We start from the raw sequence: 22,164 nt of genomic DNA on the forward strand, positions 1-22,164 counted from the left end.
TTGTTCGAAGTTATATTTATCATATGTCCTTTTTATCCCTAAAAATAAAACTCAGGGAATTGAATTGTATCTTTCAATCATCTTTCATCCAAATATATATTAACGTAATCAAAAATTGTTGGGGATGAATAAAGCCTCAGGGTTTCATTGATTCAAGAGCAATAATGACATCATTGTAGCATTTTTATCTGTTTTTTTTTTAAATATACACGGTTTTAAAGGAACTATGTTAGTTCAGCAGAAATATTGATGGGATTGCAATATTTTGGAAGAAAATATAACTCTGGGTTAAGTGTTGTAGTTATACTAGTTCCCTAAAAATTAATGGCGATACACAAAAGAGGGAAACCCAAAAAATCTATGTTGCCTCTCAACAAAAAAGTAAGATAGAATGATTTTTCTCAAAATTAGGTGCAAATGGCATATTATTTTTAATTTCTATCCCAAAATTCTTCTTCTTAACTCATTGAATGTGTCCCAAATGGCACTTAAAGAGGCCAAAATTAAGTGTCACGATTATAGATTGAAAATTTGATGGATTTTATTTGAAAGGTAATAGTGGGTGTCATATAAGTCTCTTAGTCGAATGAAGACTGTGAATGTAGTTAAAATTCTAATGTATATTAACTCATCCCACAATTTTGAATACAAGGCCTATAACTGACTCGGCTAGATCAATGAAATATTGAGCTGTATGTAAATAAATTTGTACTTCTTTTGAGTATTTTATCCAATTTGAATATAATTTGATATCTCAAATAAACTATTATTTGGAAATTCAATTATAAAGTTGGGTACTCAATGACATCACTCAACTTTATTTTACTAATTTTATCAACTATTTTGTCTTCAGTTCAAACTCATTACATGGTGAAATTTCAATAATATGTATGTACTCAAATTTTGGAACATAATATTTATAATTATTTATTTACATTTTCAAGCGAAATATCCTTGATGCAAGATGGCTTTAAGGGAAAATGTCCTAAGGCGAATTGGTTTAAGGCAAAATGTCTTGTGGCAAAATAGTGTAAAGCAAAAGTATCTAGTGCCATATTGATGCACCACAAACGAGAATACGATATTTTTTGACCTCACTTTATGTGATGTACTTTATTTGTAATCAGTATAGCTGTTTTGGATCCATATCTCACCTTTAAAGCTTCTTATTATTTTTTGTACATATTATACTTTTACCGAATCATTGTTTTGTATATTTGATTATCTCGAGAGATCACATAAAATATAGAGTAGATATACATATTCTATTAGTCTCTGTTTCATTTACCCTACTCAACGTCGCCTCGCCGGATACATGAGGCGATTCGAGATATCATCTCTTAGTTTACTTGCAGGTTTCATATATTAGTCTAAAGATCAGGTCTCTGTAACGAAAAAACTAATTTTACCAATTAGAAAAGGAAAAACAGTTGAGGTTTTTGTTCTTTCTGCTTATTTGTTCATTATTTAAAAGGTCGAGGGGATGTACCATCTCCTCCCTCTAAAAGGAGAATACTCGCCAATCATTGGTGTAAATTATTTAAAAAATGCATAGTAAGTATATATGAATTTAAATATAATTACACTTATTTTAATATTGACCCTTCTTCGCTTCATAGAAATAATTCATTTTCATATAGCAAGCACCAGATATTAATAAGGGTTTCAATTCAGTGGTACCATTTGTCTTGCTCCCGCCTTTTCTTCACGCTCTTACAAAATAATAATAAAAAAATATATATGTAACACACATCCACGCCAGTAAACACTAACAGCGCCCGAATTTTCAAGTTAAGTACTGCTTTAAATTAATATGAAGGTTTCGTAGCTGTCAATTCAAATTGGATAATTATAGCGTTGGCCATTTTAAGAACTAACTATTAATTAATTATGAATTCATTAGTAACTAGCGGTAGTACAAGGCATTGCCCAGAGTTATTAGGGGTTAACGAAGATACAAATTTTGCTTCATCAAAGAATATGATTCCACAATAAATCTTTGGGTTTACCCTCCGTTTTTCATAAGGACAATTACACGTAGTTACTCCCTCAATACTTAGACTTTCTCTCCTTAAGAATAACACAATAATAATATCAGCTTGAAGGAAAAAAAACCGATTTGATCGGAGGGAGTACTTTAGGTCGTTGACAAACCTCATCTAAAGTCAAATTCATTTTTATTTTAAATTTTAAAAAATTTCCTTAAATTTCTTTTTAAATATGAGTTGAACTAAACTCCTTCAAGATTTAATCAATTTTTACAATGCTCCCTGTAGATTTACTTCCTTTTTTAAAAAAATACTAAATTGGTATATCATATTCATCATAACACCCAATAGCTGTTTTTCAAATATACATCCATTATTATTTACTCACTGGATGGCTCTTAAATTGAGTCAATGCTACTTTTTAAAGACTTTTTCACGACAGTTAGTAAGATTTTTTTTGCATTAGAACAAATGTATAACTCAATTCAGTCATATTGTATCAACTCACTGAATACTCCAATTGGATAGCATAGTTGCATAATGGAACAACCTTTTACATTGAAAAAATCAAGAGTTGATGTTTTTATAAATACCCATTAGTGAAACTCCCTTTAAATTATTAGTTACAGACTCATCTCAAGTACAGTAAAGCCTTCATTTAAAATTATTACTCTTATTTTTTAGTTGCAACTTGTACACATCATAAATAAATAATAATATCCTATTCCATAACTTACCTATTTCTTAAAAGTGTTGTGAAAATCTATAAAAATATTCAAAAAATAACGTCAAATAATACTACAAAAGTAGGTATTGGATTCCAGGTCTTTGAAAGATGATGTTGCAATGGATAATATAGTAAACAATAGTAGAAAAATAATAAAATTCAGCTTCTATCTAGTGAGCATTATCTCTGACTAGATTCAATGAAACTGAAGAAAGAACTAGTGTAACCTAGTTATTCTTTGTCATAATAATATATATTTAAAAAATACATAAATAATTGCAACATTGAATAAAGTAGCCTCCCCATCATAATTTCAAAATCATTATGCGTCTTTTATAGGCAAACTTATTTTAAAGCCACCTGAAGAATATTATTTTAACTTGATTTATGGAAGTTCTCTTCTATACCTACAGATATAAGTACATTGTACATTCAGTAATGAATAGAGTACCTAACACCTGCAAAACTTATAATGGAAAGATATTTCTGTTTCCCTTTCAACGAATTCTTGAGGTTGCACAGAGTGGGGACCTAAACATTATAAGAATGACAAAATTAATCAAACGTGATTTCTATGGAACCAATTTTTGATTTGTTTAAATAAATTGTTTGCGTTACTTTTTCATTCATAAGTCCTCCTTTAATAGCTATAACAGCCTTGCAAAGCGGGCAAATGGATTATAAGCTTTGCCAACCGTGCCCTTGGTGTTCTATGCTGTTATGATGGCAGCTAGGAGCGAATACAAATTTGAACTATAGGTGCGGAAGACATACTTCTCTAAATAGCTCCAAACTGCAAAATTCAGGGGAAGAGCTTAGGCCTGGACAAAAGAAGGCCATATGAAGGCAGGCATGAAGTCAGTCATATTGTTGCTGCAGGAGTTTTGGTTCTTGTTGGGTTTATGGGCTATAATTGACTTCTTGATGTTGTAATCAGTCCTGACAGAGATACTGACGGTCTCCTTAATCTTTTTGGCACTGGCACAAGCGTAGAGGATATCGGCCACTTATTGTCTTTTTTGTTGCTGCTCTGACATTTCCATACTTAAAAAGTTGGGGTAGAAACAAAACTTGTTTATTTTTGTTTTAGCTGTCGTTTGAGGGCATAATGAAACCAATCAAAAGAAAAAAATAACTGGAATAAAATGCTATAGCAAGTTTTGGGTCCCCACCCTGTACAAATAAATTTGTATATTCTATACTCAGTAATGAAGCCGAGCACCGAAGATCCCACCTGCAAAACTAATTATTGAAAGAAAGATATCTGCTGCTTCTTTTTAACTTTTTCTATAGATTGTAGATACATCCTATTCATTTAAAATTTGAGAACACATAATATTAAATAAAGGTAAATCTTCATTCACCTTGAATTTATGCTAATGAAATGTTCAAAGTTTAATCAATAATAAATACTGTATACAAATGATTTAAATTCAATATTTATTTTTTCATATAATTATTTGTATGAAGTACCCTATGGGTTTATTAAAACTTATCCTTCGATTTTTTCCATTTTTGGCTCACAATAGGGATGATAAAAAATTCAATAAGGAACTTTTTGTTGGGAACTTTGTTCAGATATAAATAAAAACGGGATGTGTGAAAAGACGAAACTAAGTATAGCAATTAGAGAAGGAAAAACTATTGAGCGTGTGTTCTTTAGTTGTTTTTCATTCATTATTTAATCAGTCGTGCGTGTCTTAAATTCGCTCTCTAAAAGAAGAATTCTCCAATAGCTTGGGTGTAAATTTATTAAAAAATGAATAATATGATAAATATATATGAATTTAAATATAATTACAATATTTTCCTTGCAATAATGCTATTTTTAATGGAAAATGTTCTTCTCTGTAGAGAAGTAATTCAGTATCTCCCACAAAATTATATCACAAACACCTGATATTAAACAGGGTCTTAATTCTGTAGTACCATATGTTTATCTCCCGCTTTCTCCTCCTCTGAATTAATAATAGATATACCAACAAATATACAAAATCATTGATTTCCCTATGATGATTTATTCATTCATTAAAGAAAGGTTACATGCTTTTCGATATCCTTTTTTTTATCTTGTTACCTGTACTAATAATCGTTAATTTATTATTATCTTACAAAATATCACAAGTCAATATCGAGATAAAAACTAAAAAGATTGCCTCAAGTCTTAGAGTCGAAATGATATCTTTTGGGGGTACTAGAAAAATTGCTCAAGGCGGAACACATAAAATTTTATCCAAAGAGTAAGAGGCAATTAAATTTTGAGTGGTAAAGGTAGCACAAAACATTCAAAATACATAATCGACAATAATTTGAAACATATTGAGGGTGAGATCTCAAATTGGTGCCGTTATGTAGATTTAATAAAAACGCTTCATAGAGCAAAATATTCAAAGTCAAGATAAAAGGTCAAAGTCACATAAAAAGTCAAAAACAAAATAATGACCATCATTTTTGAACAAATTGAGGTAGAGAGCTGAAATAATCTCTTGAACAAAGAAATAATTCTAACTCAGTATGCTGACATCATCACTACGATGAATAGAAGATTCCTCCATGAATTTTTGCCCAGACAACCTTCTTCCTCATATACATTTTATAACATAAATGTATCTTTGGACTTATTTTTCGGGCTTAAAATTGCTCTTCCGTCACTTGCAGTTCTTTGTAATTCATTTTTTTAAATGAACAACTTTACCGAATGAATTCAACCGACCTTATTAAAATCAATCATTTGGTCCCTTCAACGCAATGAAAAGGCGTAGGTGTCTCTCCCACCATTTAAATGGAAGTAATTTGAAAAGTACCCCTCATACATGTTTGTCCTAGAACGTCCCTTATTGAAGATAGCTGATTATTTATGCTTTAGCAGTATTTGAAAATTTCACCGCAAGCTTAGAGTTTGTAATTAACGATGTCGAGAATCCCGATTTCTCCTTTAAATATTAATATACGATCCAAATCAAATTACCCACTGTCGACTAGTAATTAGTTCTCTCCACTGGCTACAAATATATATTGGAGAGAATGAATGGAAAAATGCATTACAAATGAATTCAAATGGAGGGAGACTCATTTTAAACCTTAAATTATATGTGAGAAGATATATTTCTCCCATAGTATATATATATATATATATATGAGTGCAAAATATCATATAGCTCATCACTACAACAAATGAATATTGACCTCATTTTTGAGCAAATTGTTACTATAAGTAAGTTTAGAATAAAATGCAAATTGCTGAAAACTAACCATGAATTTCTTTGCACTTTCTGGCACACAATACATACTAAGGTAGGAAAACAATAGATATTAAATTCAACATCTCAGATTTTTGATTCTAACGTAGAGGAGTTCATTTAAGGTACTAGAAAAATTGCCCGAGGTATAACAATAAAATCCCATATTCGTTTGTTACAATCTATATGTTTTGGGAAAAAAATGAATATAAATACTTTGAGCTAAATTTCTTTCAACGCAGAAAATTTAAACTAAGTAGGCGTTGGAAAATAATAACAATTGAGACACAAGTATATTCAGCTTTAAGTATTTTTTATTCCACGCATTTTTTTAAGACTCCAAAATAGTATGGTGTAACTTGTATCCTTTATGAATTTGTAAATGAAAATAAAGATCAAATTGTTTTTGTCAGAGGTTAAAAATAAAAAATAAACTCAATTATCTTCATTTATTTTCAATTAAACGCTATTCAAAAGAGCAAAAAAAATAAATAATAATAATACTGTAAATGAAACAAATACCTTTTCAAGGAAATAAATGGTTTTTAAGACAAAGCTTTGTTGATTACAGGGAATTTCAAGAGTTTCATAGGTTTAGTATCTTCGTATGATCAATGCCGAATAAAAATAAGCCTTATTGGTTACAATATTCCGCCTCTCGCAATTTTCAACCTAGGACAATTTTTCTAATATGCGTTTGGTTTAGGTGTGGCTAAATCATTGTTCAAGTGAGTTAGCTTATTCTAGTATCAAGGGTTGTCACTTGTCCATACAATATGAATATAAATTCATCATTGAACTATATAGAAAATTATAAAGAGCCCTCTACATATCATCATTTTCCCTGATGAAAAAAATATTACAACTATCTGTTATTGGCTTTTTGTAGTTTCAACCTGAATATATGTTTATTTTTCGAAGCTGTTGTCATTGTTCTTATATTATAGAAGAGATAACAAATGATTAATTATTATATCAGTAAACAAGTGCGTGAAGGACGAAACTTAATACAAAGGATTTGTTGCGCAGTTTTAAGTCTAAGTCCTTGTTGAACTCGGCGTAGAAATGAGGATCGGCTACGGAGTAACTCCTGACTATTATTCTGCTGGCAGCTAATTTAATGAAGCATCATGGTAGCCAAGCTGCTCTCCTACACAAGATTCTTCTAATTGTCAGAGTGACCACAATAATACATTCGGTTTCTTTTTTTTAACTTACGGGTTGGTAATAAAATTTTCATGTATTTTATTTTGTATGAATGTTATTGTAAAGTACATCAGTTTACCAATGAGATATGAGTGCTGTTTACGAATATTAGTTTGTAAACCAAGTGACAGAGAGTGTCACGTTCTTGCGGCAAAATAAATCAACTCTAAGAATGATAATATTTTTTCCTCAATAATATAGGTGTATGCTACTTACATAAAGGTCGCTGTGAAATTTTTTCTCACGATGTCCCATTAAAAAAAACTAAAAAACTATTCAACATCACGTCACAGACTGTCAGTTTCGTTGAGTAAAACTTACATAATTGATCTTCTTCGTTGTTGAATACCTGCCGGGACAAATAAATGTAAGAGAATAATTTGCTACAATTCTTAATAAAAACATTTCTTAATTACCATGCAAAACATTGAATGATTTACACGACGTGATCTTTGCTGTATCTTGCAACCTTTCCGGATATAAAAAGAGAAATAAAAGCCACAAAAAAATCGTAGCAAGCCCATTTTTCCAAGCTATGAGAACAGTACCATGACTACTCTAGGCATTAAGGGCCAAGGGGCCTCAAGCGATGTAAATGTTATTCCCTGTAGTTCTTCTTTATTCTAATTATATGTACTAGGCCCAAGTAAATTTCGTCACCTACTGGTTGAGATTTAGGACGGTCAAAATCTATAATTATAGCTTACTGTGAGTATAAATTTTAAACTTTTACTGTCTAATAATTTTTACAATATTGATATAAATTCGTTCAAAGGAAGTCTTCAGTCATATTATTATTATTTTGACAAAGTAGAACAAGGAAGAGAAGGGGGTCTCCCCCTTTCTTCTCCTCAAAAGTTCTCTTATAAAAATAATTATAATAATAAATATATATGTATGAGTAAAAAATATTTCAGATATCCAGCCTTGGGGTATAATTGATAGAATAATAAGAGGGGTTTCCAATAAGAAATATAGGTGAAGTGATTCTTCTTGATTTTGATTTTTAGGCTATACAGGGTGGGGATTTTAAATTCGGAAAATTTATGGATAAAATATATACGTCACAATTTCTTTCCCAAAATTACCTCAGCAATTCACAAATATTTTGCTCCTACATGACGGGGTTCCCAATGAAGTACACCACTCAAACCCCCCGCCACCAGTTTCAACCACTGCCCTAAGCCTGGTACAGTCCTTGATGGGAAACTCCTTGTCCATAACCTAGAGAGTTCAAGCCTACATCAGTTTTATGTGCACGTTAATTGGACTCTTTCTCTAAGACTCCCACACATAGTAATTCAAAGGGTTAAGATCCGGCGAGCTAAAAGGCCTCATTTCCTTTGGCCAAATGTTAGTTTTTGTGAAATAAATCCTGTTCCAATTACATGATTTTGACAAACAGTATAAAAATTATCAATATGCCCAGCACGGAAAGACATAATAATTGTCGCAGATTTTTTTAATTTTTTAAATACAGATTTGTCAGTTAAATCGTATGAGCATAATTTCATAAACATATCTCAGGTTTGCTAAGATATGGCCTTGTTTCAGATTTAAAATCCTCACCCTGTATATTATTATCCTGTAGTTTGGTGTATTTTTAATTATAGCCTTTGAGAGATTTTATATCCTTCAGCATAAAAAACCTATCTATGATACATTAAGAATTCATTTCATTAACTCTCAAAAGAGATATCAAATTATAAAGTAACAAGGGTCAAAGATAATGAATGTTTCTTTTCAGACCCAAATAAATTTTTTGGTTTTCTTAACGATATGTATTAAAAATGCCTTCTTTTTTCCATTTCAGAAGCATTTGTTCATTAAATATAATATTCCACTGATTTATTCTACATTTTCGTTTTTGTTGGATTTAATTTTGTTTATTTATTTGAAGAAAAAAAAAAAGGAAAATACCCCTTATAATGCTTAAGATTGATTTATATTGTCATTTTTATATACTCTTGGAATGTCTGATTATCTCATTTTTAAGTGTGAGAGGAGGTGGGGGGAATGAAGAACTACGACAACAAAAATAACATTTTCTTCATATGATTAATATATGTACATATTTTAAAAAAGATGGGAATTTCACCCTATGATAGCCCTACTAAATGTACTTTTTTTATGAGTACATGAGAATCAAGGCTGTGATGACTTATTCAAGAATGGGGTAGAAAAATAACCTTGTTGACCTTTGAGCACATGAAGTACATCATCATTGAATAAATAATGAAGCTCATTTCATACAGCGTAAAAATAAATGAGAATAATTACATATTACATGATATTTCTTTATAATTATAAATTACGGTGGAAGATATTTCTTACAAAACCATTTTTTTTTTGATAATTATTGACTTTTTCAAGCTAAGACATTCGCCTTCTCCCCCCAAATATGAACAGCACTAATAATAAATTAGGGATAAAAATAAATTTCAGTTCAACAAACATACATTCTAATAATATATATTTATAGAAATGTATCAAAAAGAACGTTTTAATGTGGCGTAAGCAATAACTAATTAATTTTTATAAGAATAAAAACCTTTTTTTTAAGCTATTGCCGGTTCTAGGCCTCCTATTGCCCCTGGATAATTACCTTCCGACCTTTTTATCGCGTAATATTTCACTCCCCGAGCCATCAACCTCCTGAACCATATAACCCCCCCCCTCGTTTTTATTGAGTCCAATTCGAATCCTCTGATTTTTTTCTGGCTAGTTTGAGACATTTCAAGTTCATAATTATTATATAGAGTATATAATATAAATGTATTTTTTGAGCTCTGTATAAATTAGCTTTAAAGTCAAAGTCGACTCGCGAGTCTTTGATAGTGAGATCTTAAGTGATCAACTTAAGTCCATGTTGAGTCACAAGTCTCGAATTCATCCAGATGATTTTATTCGACCATTGGAATATGGAAATAATACATATATATATACAGTGTCCATGTATATTAAAAATGAGATATAATTAACCTATTTAAATACTTATTTTTGATATTCATAACTGAATTCCACCTTATTTATAGGGTTATCCGAAAATCCATACTCGATCCCTAAATTCATCTTATAAAATAATCTACTAAAACTTAATTTATTGTCAAGGAATTAAGTAGCAATATTTATTGTAGCTAATATGTCATACCTATGGCGAAAAAATGTTTTTATTTTAGCAATGACATTTTGATGATTTATAGAACACATCATTACTTTCCCATTCGAACTTTAAAGTTGCATTGCCAACCACTGCTCCAACCAAGCATAACATTAATTTATTACTTTGACCCTCTATCATTTACTAACCGTACTTATCAATAACAATGATAGAAAATTATGGGGAATGAAGGGTTAGAAAGGTCGATGGATCGGGGAATGAAATACTCTGGGGTAAAAGGAGGGGATATTTGTCCAGGGAGGGGGCAATTTTCCCAAAACTCAACTTTGTCAAGATTCTCAAAAAGTACAAGTAGCAAGACAATGAGACTTTATATTAGTAATTAAATATCAAAATGGCCACTATTGGCCTCCACCATGACTTCGATCATAGGCTTGAAGGCCTTCCAGTTCTTCTTCACGTATTACTCTGACATAACAGGCACTCCTTCTCCACGGGAGACTTAAGAGCATTACATTAGAATTACTTTAGAACATTTAGAGTCCTTTTTTCTAGACTGTGTCGATATTTAGTTCACCAACTATTTTTCAGTAATAAGTGTATATATATATACTTATTATCCTCAATTCAGTTTTCAAGCTAATATTAGAACCTTTATAGGGGTAATAAATTTAAATATTGTTACTACTTCTAGATTTTTAAAGCTTGAGTTTGAATATATCTTTGATCAAAATAAGTTCAAGCTAAGTCAGACACATACAGCAAATAATAATTAAATTTGAATTATTTTAATGCTTGACTACTAACTAAAAAATGTAGGTTGTTTGTTTTGCTCAATTCCTCCTTCAGTAACTTTCCTGCAATGAGAAAAAGGTATATGCCTACTATTAAAATAAGTACACACATACATAATAAAATAAATATATTCATTTAAGCAATTTTCATCAGCTCTAACTAACGTGAAATGTAACAATGATAGAATCAAGGAACTAACTTTTAATAGTAGTGTTGTGAGTGTTCTTTTTATGACCTGAAGACTACAGTCCTGTTCAGTTCAGTCTCAGTTCTATGTAGTTTAGTCCTAAAACGTTAGAAAAGTAATAAAAATATCGGTTCTTGATGACGTCACTACACTTTATTTCTTTTTTTCTAATCAGTTTTAGTACTTATTAACAGTCCGAAGGACCAGTCCTAAAAATAGACTGGTCCGAATAAATGCAATCCATTCCATTCCCATCCAGTCCAATCCCACTTTTCAGTTCTTAAATAAGGTAAAATTGATCCCTTATGACGTAAATTAAGGGTTTATTTTTATTTTATTATTCCGTTATAGGTATTATCTAAAGAATTATATGACTAAGTAAAACAAAAATTGTTCGTAATATATTGCGTTCTAATGAGAATATAATTTTTTTTATAAATTATTTTCAATGCTCTTAATAGATTTCTCATATATGTAGGTATATCTTATTTGGCTTAATATATCATCAATTTCTTTCTATGGAAAATTCAAAAGACAAATAGTTAAGGAGCGGTCGGTTCCAAGGAGTCACAGTCATAAGTACCAACAGTCCTAAAGACTGATAGAACCAGTCCTAAGACTGGAATGAACAGAATACATAGACACAACAATAGTTCTCAAATAATATTTAGATTAATTATTTCTTCCTTTTACAACAAGACAGAGTGGTAATGTGGAAACTGCAACAATTGGAATGTTTCTACTAGACTTGTATCTTTCGTTCATCTATCGAACAAATATACATTAATGTAAGCAAATGTTATTGACGATAAATAATTCCTCGGGTATTTTCGATTCGATAGCTTTAGAGGGAGAAATTTACGCATCGACGACAGATTAAGTAATGAACAAAAAAGAAGAAAGAACAGTACGGAACAGCCGCTTTTTTTTTTCTTATTTCTAAACTAAGTTTTTTGGCTTACAAAAACGTCAACTCTAGTTATACTCCCCCGGAGTAACGGCCCTGATTACAAGTCTTTTTCCGTTTGAATTTGATTTAAAAATAGACTTTCCTCTGATGTATGTCATATATAAATTGTACAATGACATGATATGTTTATTTAACATATTAATTGGTAGTAATAATAATTATTATAATAAATTAATTAGAATATTACAACAGATAATTATATCATTTATAATATAGATGTTTATATATGTATATTAGGTGGCTTAGGAAAAACAAAAATGTTAGAAAAACAAATAACGAAGAATGAAAAAAAAAAAAGAAGAAAAATTATAGGAAACTAAACGAATGAACTAAAACATGATTTATTTGAGAAAAAATATATAGAAAAAAAGGGTTTTATTTTTACAAACATGACACAGAACTTAACATTCAAGGTACGCCGTTTTTCCATTGTATTTTATCATGGGTTTGAATAATGAATATATATATATATAGAATTATATCTATATTATATTTGTAGATGAGAGTGTCTAACATTGATATTATTGTACTTATGAGAACTCTGAGGACTCCATTCTACCTCCTCCTCCTCCTCTAGGATATGGAGTCTTGCCCTGAGGATTACAAACAGGGCAAATGGGTCTTTTCTTATCTACTGAAAATGTTTTAATCACAGTTCTTTCCACGGGAGATGTAGTAGCTAAGAGTTCCTTCCTTGAACAATGAATACATGGCTGATGCTGCTGTATTGGTACTTGTTCCAAATGCCTTGGAACAAGGAGAGGAGCTCCTCCTCCTCCACCCTCTTCCTCTTCGACTCCATTCCTCCGATTGTTCAAATCCCTAGCTAATTGTCTTTCGTGCTTTTGACGTTTCTTCATGGCAAGAAAAACAGTCAAAAATAATCCAATGGCCATGAGACTCACGAGGATGCCAATAATGACAAAGAGAAGAGGAAGTCTAGAAAATTCATTCTTGACTGGAAGATAATGAATATAGCCTTCCGTCTTACCGCCAAGGTAGACGGGAGAGCTCTCTCCGCGTTCATTGACAGATTTGATGGAGAGAATGTAATTTGATTCGGGTGTGAGTCCACGTACGATGAGCCTATCGCTGGAATCTGTCCAATTGGTGGCTATGAGGATTTGTGAGTTATTTTGTGCGGTTTCATAGACCTCCATGATGAAATGCTGGGTAAGGCCTCCGTTAAAGCCAGGGGCGCATGAAACAACGATGGTCGAAGCAGTGTGATTCCGTATCTGAAAGATAATTTTGAAAAATTGATTTATTTTGCCTTTTATTTTTTATACGTATGTGTACATATGTATATTCTCGAGTGATTTGTCATTAATATTGTGGGCACACTGGCATATGAGGAAGGGTGAGATGAGCATTAAATAAGTTCATTACTCTCTCTCTCTCTCTGTCGAATAACTTCATATTCTTTTTTTTTACAACTTTAAATTAAATAATGAAAAAAAAAAAAAAATAATAATAATTTGGAAAAAGCCATTTCATTTTTTAAAACAATTCGTTATGAGCAGCGCCTGTCATGAACATCAAGATAACAAATGATTTGTATAACTATTATTATTTATCATCGTCATGTATGTAGGTATATTCATTCATACCTAGATATTATGAAGGTACAAGGCACATACATAGATATATATGTCTGTATATACATAGACATTTTTGCCCTCACCAGAGAGAATGAATTATTTATGCCCAAAAATGGATAAATGAATAAATAACTTACTTTACAATTGGTTGGAGGATGAGGAGCCCCAATGGGCACAACATGAAATATACAAGGAGCCCCTTGCTCACCAATTTCATTACTTGCCCAACAAAGTACTTGTCCCCTTGTTTTAGCTCCAGTTGTTGACTTGTAATTACTAAAAGTCATGGAGTTTTCCGCACTGGGGATCTCAAAAACAGATTCTGAGTCTGATGAGTTGACTAACCATCGATATCTCTTCACTTCTGGCTTAGCATCTACTCCACATCCCAGGGAGATGGTTGTGACTTCATCTCTTCCGTCATTGATGTAATCAATAGACTTAGCAATGCGAGCATCTCGACACACTGGTTTGTAGTACACGGATATTTTGACTATTTTAGAAAATCCGTCCCCTTCAACATTTGTGGCAGAACAGAGGTAGTCTCCACTCCGTTCTTTGGTGACGTTCCTTAGAAGAAGAGTCCCCTCCTCTGGAATTACGACCCGATCCCCATTAGGTTGGACTTCCTTTCCATTATGATACCAGATAACTCTCCAAACACGGGGACGAGCCTTTATATGACACTCCAGAACGAGATCCTCTCCCTCAAGAACGTACTCCTTTTCATTCATCATTTCCAGAGAGACAATGGGTACAAAATGAATACTTAATTCCCGAGTCGCATTGGCCTTTCCAAGCTCATTCTCTGCTATACAAGTGAGAATCCGTCCATGGTCCTTCATTTTAGGAGTAAAGTAGAGGGAGCTCGTCGTGAGATTCTCTCGATGAGTCACGCGTACATCCACCTGAGAGACTTGAATCAAAGTGGAATCCAGGAACCAAGTGATGTTAGGAAGGGGTTGAGCCCCAGTGGCTTGACATAGGACTTCGTATGAGGTGTCTGAGGTGACAGGATTAGGGAGACTTGAAAGATGAATGTCCAAGACTGGCATTCGGAGAATGACCTTGACACGGGAGCTGCAATCAAATATATAAATAGTTTAGTACATCATTGACATATCCCAAAAATCCATAATTAATATAGCAAGGTATATCCGTATCAATGTATGATTGAATGAAAAAAAAACAACACATTTTTGATTTAAGAAATAATATTGTAGTATTATTAATGAAATATCGGTGGTGTTCGGCATGTAGCATTGATTTTGTGTACAGAGTGCCCTATGTAAATGTACCCTGATATATATAGTATATTCATATTTTGAATCTAAGAAATAACAAAGTTGTCATATTCAGATATTCAAATAATGTGAAACGCCGGTATGTTAAAAAAACAAAAACGAAAGTTATGGTGGCACCCCTCATAGTTTGAAGAATGTTTCGGAGGAGAGCAAGTTTGATTTCATGAAATTTCATTAATTTAGCTGCAAGCAGCCATGAGAACAAATAAATAAATACAAGCCACACTCCATATCTAGCTATAATATAGGCATGAATTACAGCGATGTCAATTCTCTATTACACTATGAGTCCAAGTAGGACTTACACTTATAGCTCAACAGCAACTCCTCAGAGTGAATCTTCGTCTTTTCACGTACTTGTGATAATTTTATACCTATTTGTATCTCTTCAAAATAAATGAATAAGGATGACAGCTTGAGTAAATAAAAAAATAAATTCAGTTAGCAATTACAAAACGAGCATTATTTTCAAATTTCGTCTTTTTTTAACTTCAGTTCATATTAATGAAATCTTGCAGGCATATAGCATTGAGCATGGATAGCTAAGGCTAAGCCAGATAGATCTCTAGAGACTAAAGTACTCCTTGACTCATCATCATTACGTATTATAATAATATTTTTCTTAAGCTGTTATTATTATTGTTTTATTCTTGAGGAGATAACATCTATGTATTGAATAACTACATATGTGTGAGTCTAAATATGAAAAATGGGGAGTAACACTAAGTATTTCTTGGGAGGTTATCTTTAATATATTTTTAAGTAACATTTTTAGTAATATTTTACGTATGTAAATACTTGCATACATTTTCTTTTCTGAGATGTTATCTACATTGATAAAGCATAGGTTGTCTGTCTGTCTGGCCTTAAAGTCATTTCTGAATTTGCTCTTAATATCTAAAGGTGGGTTCATTAAATTTATTGTACTCACGGGATAATAATAAAAATATCCAGTCGAAAAGCGTGCGTAATCATATCCGTAGTAATGAAAATTGTAAATATTTTGGACATAGACAAGAATTACTATGATGTCAATCCTCAATTCTTCTCTGAGTCCAACAAGGACTTACATCATAAGTCAACAACAAGGTTACTTCTCGTCTTTAAAAAAACAAACAAAGTAATAAGTTACTCTATACTTATGCTCTGTTTCCAACAGGAATACAATTTCTTGTTGATCCCTTGTCGTTTTATAATATATGTATTTGTCATTTTGTTATTTACATGAAGAAATTTTGGCTATCATATAGAAATACAAATTTATAGCCACCCTTTTTATAGAATATTACTAAGCAATATTATAATAAAGAATCGAATAAGATACAATGTAGATTTTAATATTACGAAATATATATATGATTCTTTTTAATAATTGTGAATTACTTATATGACGTTGATAGTCTGGGAGTCCATAAGATATATATAGAGCAGTTGGTATGATTGACTTATTTAACTAACCACCATATGATTTTGGCATACTTTCTGTTCCTTTTTGTAGAAAAGGTTGCTTGATACGATGAAGGTATCCACGTCATATTAAAAAAGAAAATGAAGATAAACATTTTTTTTGTCAAAGTACGAATTCTTTTGTTGTTTGTAACCTAAAGAATATTTTTGTAATTATCTCAAGCCGTTATCATTATTCATCATTCTCGAGGGGAGCCTCTAAGTATTGACTAGCTATGTGTTATGAAGTCGGAGAGTAATACAGAGAATTTGTTAGGGAGTTATATTCTATATTTCTCAGGCAAATTTGTCTGTTTATGGGAGCCTAATTAATCAAGACAATCCTGGAAATTAGAGAAAGGGTGATATCATTACTATTAAAATAACTGAAAATAAAAAGACTTATGATGGTTCATTATTTCAATAAACACATTTCTTTACTTTTATTATAAGATAAAGAAAATATTTTATTTTATCAAATTGTTTGTTTTTCTAGTGACAATAATTTAATATCAATTCAATTATGTTTGCGTATTTTGGCGAAGGAGAAATTCTATAAAAATGATTATCATGTTCCTAAAAATAGTTTTTATTTAAAATTATATCTATATAATACAAAAGCAATACAGAACAATAAAAATAAAATGATAATAAAAATCAAATTTCAATACACACTCAAGGAACAAAATCTATTTCAAAATTAGCTGAATAATCAGTATCAATAAATGCAATGCAATGAAGAATCAATAAAATAAAAATATATGTATATATAAACGCTGTCTGAGCGTTATACACATACCATACATTCATTTCTGTTCTTCAAAAAAGAAAAATCAAGTAATAAACTTTAAATTATATTTAAGCCAGGAACATAAATTTTGCTTAAGAATGAATATCTAATTTCTTATTTATTTAAATATCGAGAATAATAATTAGTATAATAAATTTGGATGAATATTCAAAGGGAGAGCATACCTAGATAGAATATATTTACGTAATAATAATTAAGTTTATTAATTGGCTTTATTGCCGGATTTGAGGTAATCATTACAATAAATAATATCTATGTATGTACGGTTATTTTCACATAAATTAATTAAAATAAAGATGATGAGAATGAGAGAGGGAAAGAAAGCAAAGGAAGTCTCATATGCAATGTCTACCTAGACTTGATATTATTGTAAGGAAAAAAAAGAGCACGAAATGAAGGTGGTAGGAAAATATAAAGGTGTTAATATTTTCAACCTCTTGTTTCACTCCGTCAGCCGTTAACTATAGTATACCTAAGGGATAGTATTTTGGCAAAAGGGCCATCAATTTAATTGCTTGATTTTTTCCTTTGCATTTCAATATAATATCTGTAAGTAGACTAATCACATCAACTGCATCAAACTTCTCGATACCATGATATTTATTCTCTATCTGCTTAACTAAGCCAAGTGGGAGGAGAGTAGATTAGTTTTCATGATGTTCCATTAAATTAGTTACGGAAAGCTATGAATTGAAAGAAATAAACGCAAATCCCTTTCCCTATCTACCATTGAGATGGGGAGGAATGATAATTCTACTCCGAGTTCGACAACGACATTACATAAAATAAAACGAATACTACTTTTTATTTATATTATAAACACCTAAAATTTTCTTTGAATACTACTGGATTATATCAATAGGTGACACAAAAATTATTCTAAATGGTATACGTTTGAAGAAATTCTCATTTGAGTCTATCAATTAAGGTATAACTGTGGGCACGGATCCTTTCCATGCGAAGATTGTCCAATCTCTAGTTAGAGAGGCATTCAGTAAATCCAAATTTATATGTGGCTTTTTGCTGATCCGGTCCTTCAAAATGGAACATATTTCAAAATCCATCAGATTCCAATACAGACTGTATAAAGGCTAAAAGTTGTTACTCCAAATGCTAGAAAATGAGTGCCATACCCTTTCGCATATTATTGGACATGTCAGAGCACCATTTTGTTGAAAACTATAAATGAGAATTGGCCCATGACTATATACGCTTCTCCAGGGTGGTACTCACCTAATCAAAACTCTTAATTTTGAACCCCGAGAATACAAACATAATGACCGTCTTAAAGGACTGGCTAATGACACCCTATACCATCCCTGACTCTGATTTCTACTTTCAGAGTAAGATCCTATACGATCAATGAGATTCTCGTTTGATCAAAACCCGATCATTTTGTGATTTGAATATGAGCTCCACAGAAAAACTTTACTATCACTAAAAAAATACACATTGGAGACGTGAGCAAACTTCAACAAACTGAAAGAATGATTGCTTCTGTTGACTTTTTTTCGTAAATGAAGGATATACAAAATATGTTTTATACAAACATTGTTAACTTTTGATAAATTATTATTTACGACATTTTTTACAATTATATCTATAAATTATATAAGTTTAACTTTATTTCTAATTTTTACAGCATTTAGGATCCACCTTCTACATAGACAAAATTTACTTGAGGATGCTGTTATTGCATGATTTCAAGAGATAAGTTGTTACTATGGGAATTTATTCTATTTTTTGCATTATGTAATACTGTAAGATTTCCAAATTTCAAGATTATATATTTGATATGTATGTAAAAAAGTTCCCTCGCAACAGCTGAGATGAAATCATTCGAAAAAATGTCCTTCAAGCAATAAATATATTTATCTATCGCTTTACTATATGATGCTCTTTGTCATTTAAAATCATATCTACTTCGGTCGTACATCACTATATATTTTAATTGTATATTACATATATATCGGTATATCGAAGTTTTGTAGGCTTATGATATTATACATTATCAGTCTTTGAACTGTGGATCCAGAAAAGAAGTTATCAAGTATCATTCTATATATTAATATTTTTTGCAAGATATGAGATATGCTCTTAATATATATCTGGGTTCGTTTAATAAATAATTGATATTTTTATGAATTACAGTCCTCAGAACCGGTCCCAAGACTGGAGTGGATCGAATAAATAAGGACCGACACAAACTTAGTTGTAATGCCCGCAACTTAATCATTTAGAAGTGTTCAAGGTTTGATTGTCAGTCTGTCTGTATTTAGATTATGTAAGTATAGTTAAAAACGATAGATACGAAAATCAATTCGATATAATTCGGATACAAAGAGCTTCAATGACTCAAATGAGCAGACTTGTGAACTATTTTGCTATTTTTATTTATTAGAGTCACATTTCATAAAATCTAGTCAAAAAGATTTGCAGTATCGCCAAAAAATGTAAAGGGAGCGGGGATCAAATTGTCGCCAAATATACATTTTTAAACTTTTTTATTGAAAATCAAAACTATGACGAGCATATAGGTATAGAGTAGCCATTAATTCGATATAATCACCGTTGGCATCAATAACGACCTCAATACGGCCTCTGAACCGGCCGCAGGCTCTTCTGACCATCTCATTGTCCATGTTGCCGAATACCTCCTTGATGGAGTCCATCAAGCTGGCCTTGGTGCTATGGATATATCTGTTGGTATGTCTCTTGACATAGCCCCAGACAAAATAGTCCAAAGGATGAATGTGGGGAGAGTTAGGAGGCCACAAATCCTTGGTTACGACGTCATAACAGTTCTTGGTTAACCACTGCATGGAGATTTTGGACACATGGCAGGGTGCTGAGTACTGTTGCCACCCCCAGGGCCTGTCTCCGGCCTTCATGGACTTGGTAGGGTCATCCTCAACCATCTTCTTCACCTTGTCGACAAAGTCCGTGTCCCTAACCTTCCTGTCGGTGCCCTCCTCCTCGGGTGTCATCAACATCCCAAGTGTCCTCTAGCTTCTTACGGATACGCTGAACAGTCCGTAAATTCACTCCTAAGGTTGAAGCAATCGTTGAATTCGAGATTTCACCTCCATTATTAACCAATGCCATGACTCCGGCGGACCTTGAAAGCTCCTCGTTCTACTTATAGCTCTTTATCTCCTCATATGATGACGGCATGATGCTAAGTATCGTCAGCTGACAAGAATAGCTTTCCTATTTGGTAACCAGTTTTTTATTTGATAATGTCGTTTGCAAGTTATCAAGGTTCAAAGTAGGCTACAATTTGATCCCCGCTCCCTGTATGTGAGCGAATTTACACTCTCAAGGATCATTGAAGATGACAGTAGCAAAATTAAAAGCAAGGAGGAAGAAATATCTCATTACAAGGGTCACAAAGAAGAAGAGGTTATCTAGAGCCAAACTTCTTTTGAATGTGTCCAAGAACATGTGGTCTCCAAGCTCTCTCGATCTTAATCCTATATATTATTCCATCAAGGCAAAGTTCGAGGGAACTGCCCGTAACAAGCCTAACTGGTCTGTCAGATCATGGGTATTCGCAATCAAGGTAACATGGGATAACTTGAAAGAAGACTACATAATTATGGTTTTTGTTGCCTTCAGGAGAGATGTAAAGGTCGTCATTTAGGCTGAGGGAGGTCATATTGAATAAAGAATGTGGATTTCAGCAATAGTTAACTTGAAACCAGCTTAATTTTGTTATCACTGTATTCACAAACTATTTTTTAATCAACTTTGAAAAACAATCTTCCGTGTAAACTTATATATGAGGTACAGGGTATTTTTTATGACCATTGTTATAAACAAGAGTCTTTAAAAAATGGTTGTGGCCAAGGTTAATAGAAATACAAGGTTAAAGTATAACGCGTGTACGACTGATGTTTAACTTCAACCACACTTTTAATATTGACGTCATAGTAGATAAGTGGTCGCGTGTTTTGTCAAAATTGGTTTTCTTGACCAGCAGTCGGTACGATACATTAAATTGAAAATTATACTATAGTGACATCACATACTATGAGTAGTTGCATGTTTTGTCAAAATCTGCATGTCTTACCCAGCAGTCGGTAAAATACATCAGATTGAAAATTCCAGCAAGCCCGATTATTACCTTGTATTTCTATTAACCTTGGTTCCGGGAAAGAGTAGACTATAATTGAATACATAGAGCCACTCTTTGTGAGGACCAAGCAAACCTGATCAAATCCAGCCATTACATTGTTGCCTTGATTTGAAAAACACTAATGGAATGTTATAGAATTTACAAGTCTAAATCTTTGTACTCCCGAGTTCTTTTCTTTTTTAATATAACTCGCTGAGCTATACATACACACCCTCGATGCAACATTACATGCAATTCTGAATTCACGCAAGACTCGGAGACTGTCATTGTTATATTATCTATCCATTACTTTTAAAATGAATTACACATACGGGGTGCAGCGAAAAAATCATTACACTAGCTTTGCTACATAAATCAAGATATTGTGATTGGGGTAAAATTGTTCCGGTCAAATACTAAAAACAAAAAAGAAAAAACTAGATCTTCTGGATCTTTCTCACCAGATGCCACGTATTGGACTTCAATTTTTGGGTAGATGATGAGTTCTAGCCCTGCACGGTCGCTCACCCAAATAGAAACAACCTCAAGAACATCATCAACTAGCACTGGGATGCCATGTCTGATAACTATATCCGCAATGGGTGCAAGGCCTTCTGCTGCAGCCTGGAAGCCATCATTTTTTCGTTGCACC

General features: G+C 32.1%; 1 protein-coding gene across 1 annotated transcript in view; it reads right to left on the reverse strand.

Moving 5' to 3' along the window:
* Positions 1-12,558: 12,558 nt before the first annotated feature.
* Positions 12,559-22,164, reverse strand: part of LOC121118254 (roundabout homolog 1) — an 88,414-nt gene continuing 78,808 nt past the window's right edge. Inside the window, exons 4-5 of the mRNA XM_040712813.2 lie at positions 13,972-14,914; positions 12,559-13,471 (exon numbers count right to left, since the gene is read on the reverse strand). Coding sequence (XP_040568747.1) covers positions 12,764-13,471; positions 13,972-14,914 — 1,651 coding nt within the window. The 3' untranslated portion in view covers positions 12,559-12,763. The remainder of the gene's footprint in view (positions 13,472-13,971; positions 14,915-22,164) is intronic.

Source organism: Lepeophtheirus salmonis, chromosome 5, assembly GCF_016086655.4.
Source record: "Lepeophtheirus salmonis chromosome 5, UVic_Lsal_1.4, whole genome shotgun sequence".
Classification (NCBI taxonomy): domain Eukaryota; kingdom Metazoa; phylum Arthropoda; class Copepoda; order Siphonostomatoida; family Caligidae; genus Lepeophtheirus; species Lepeophtheirus salmonis.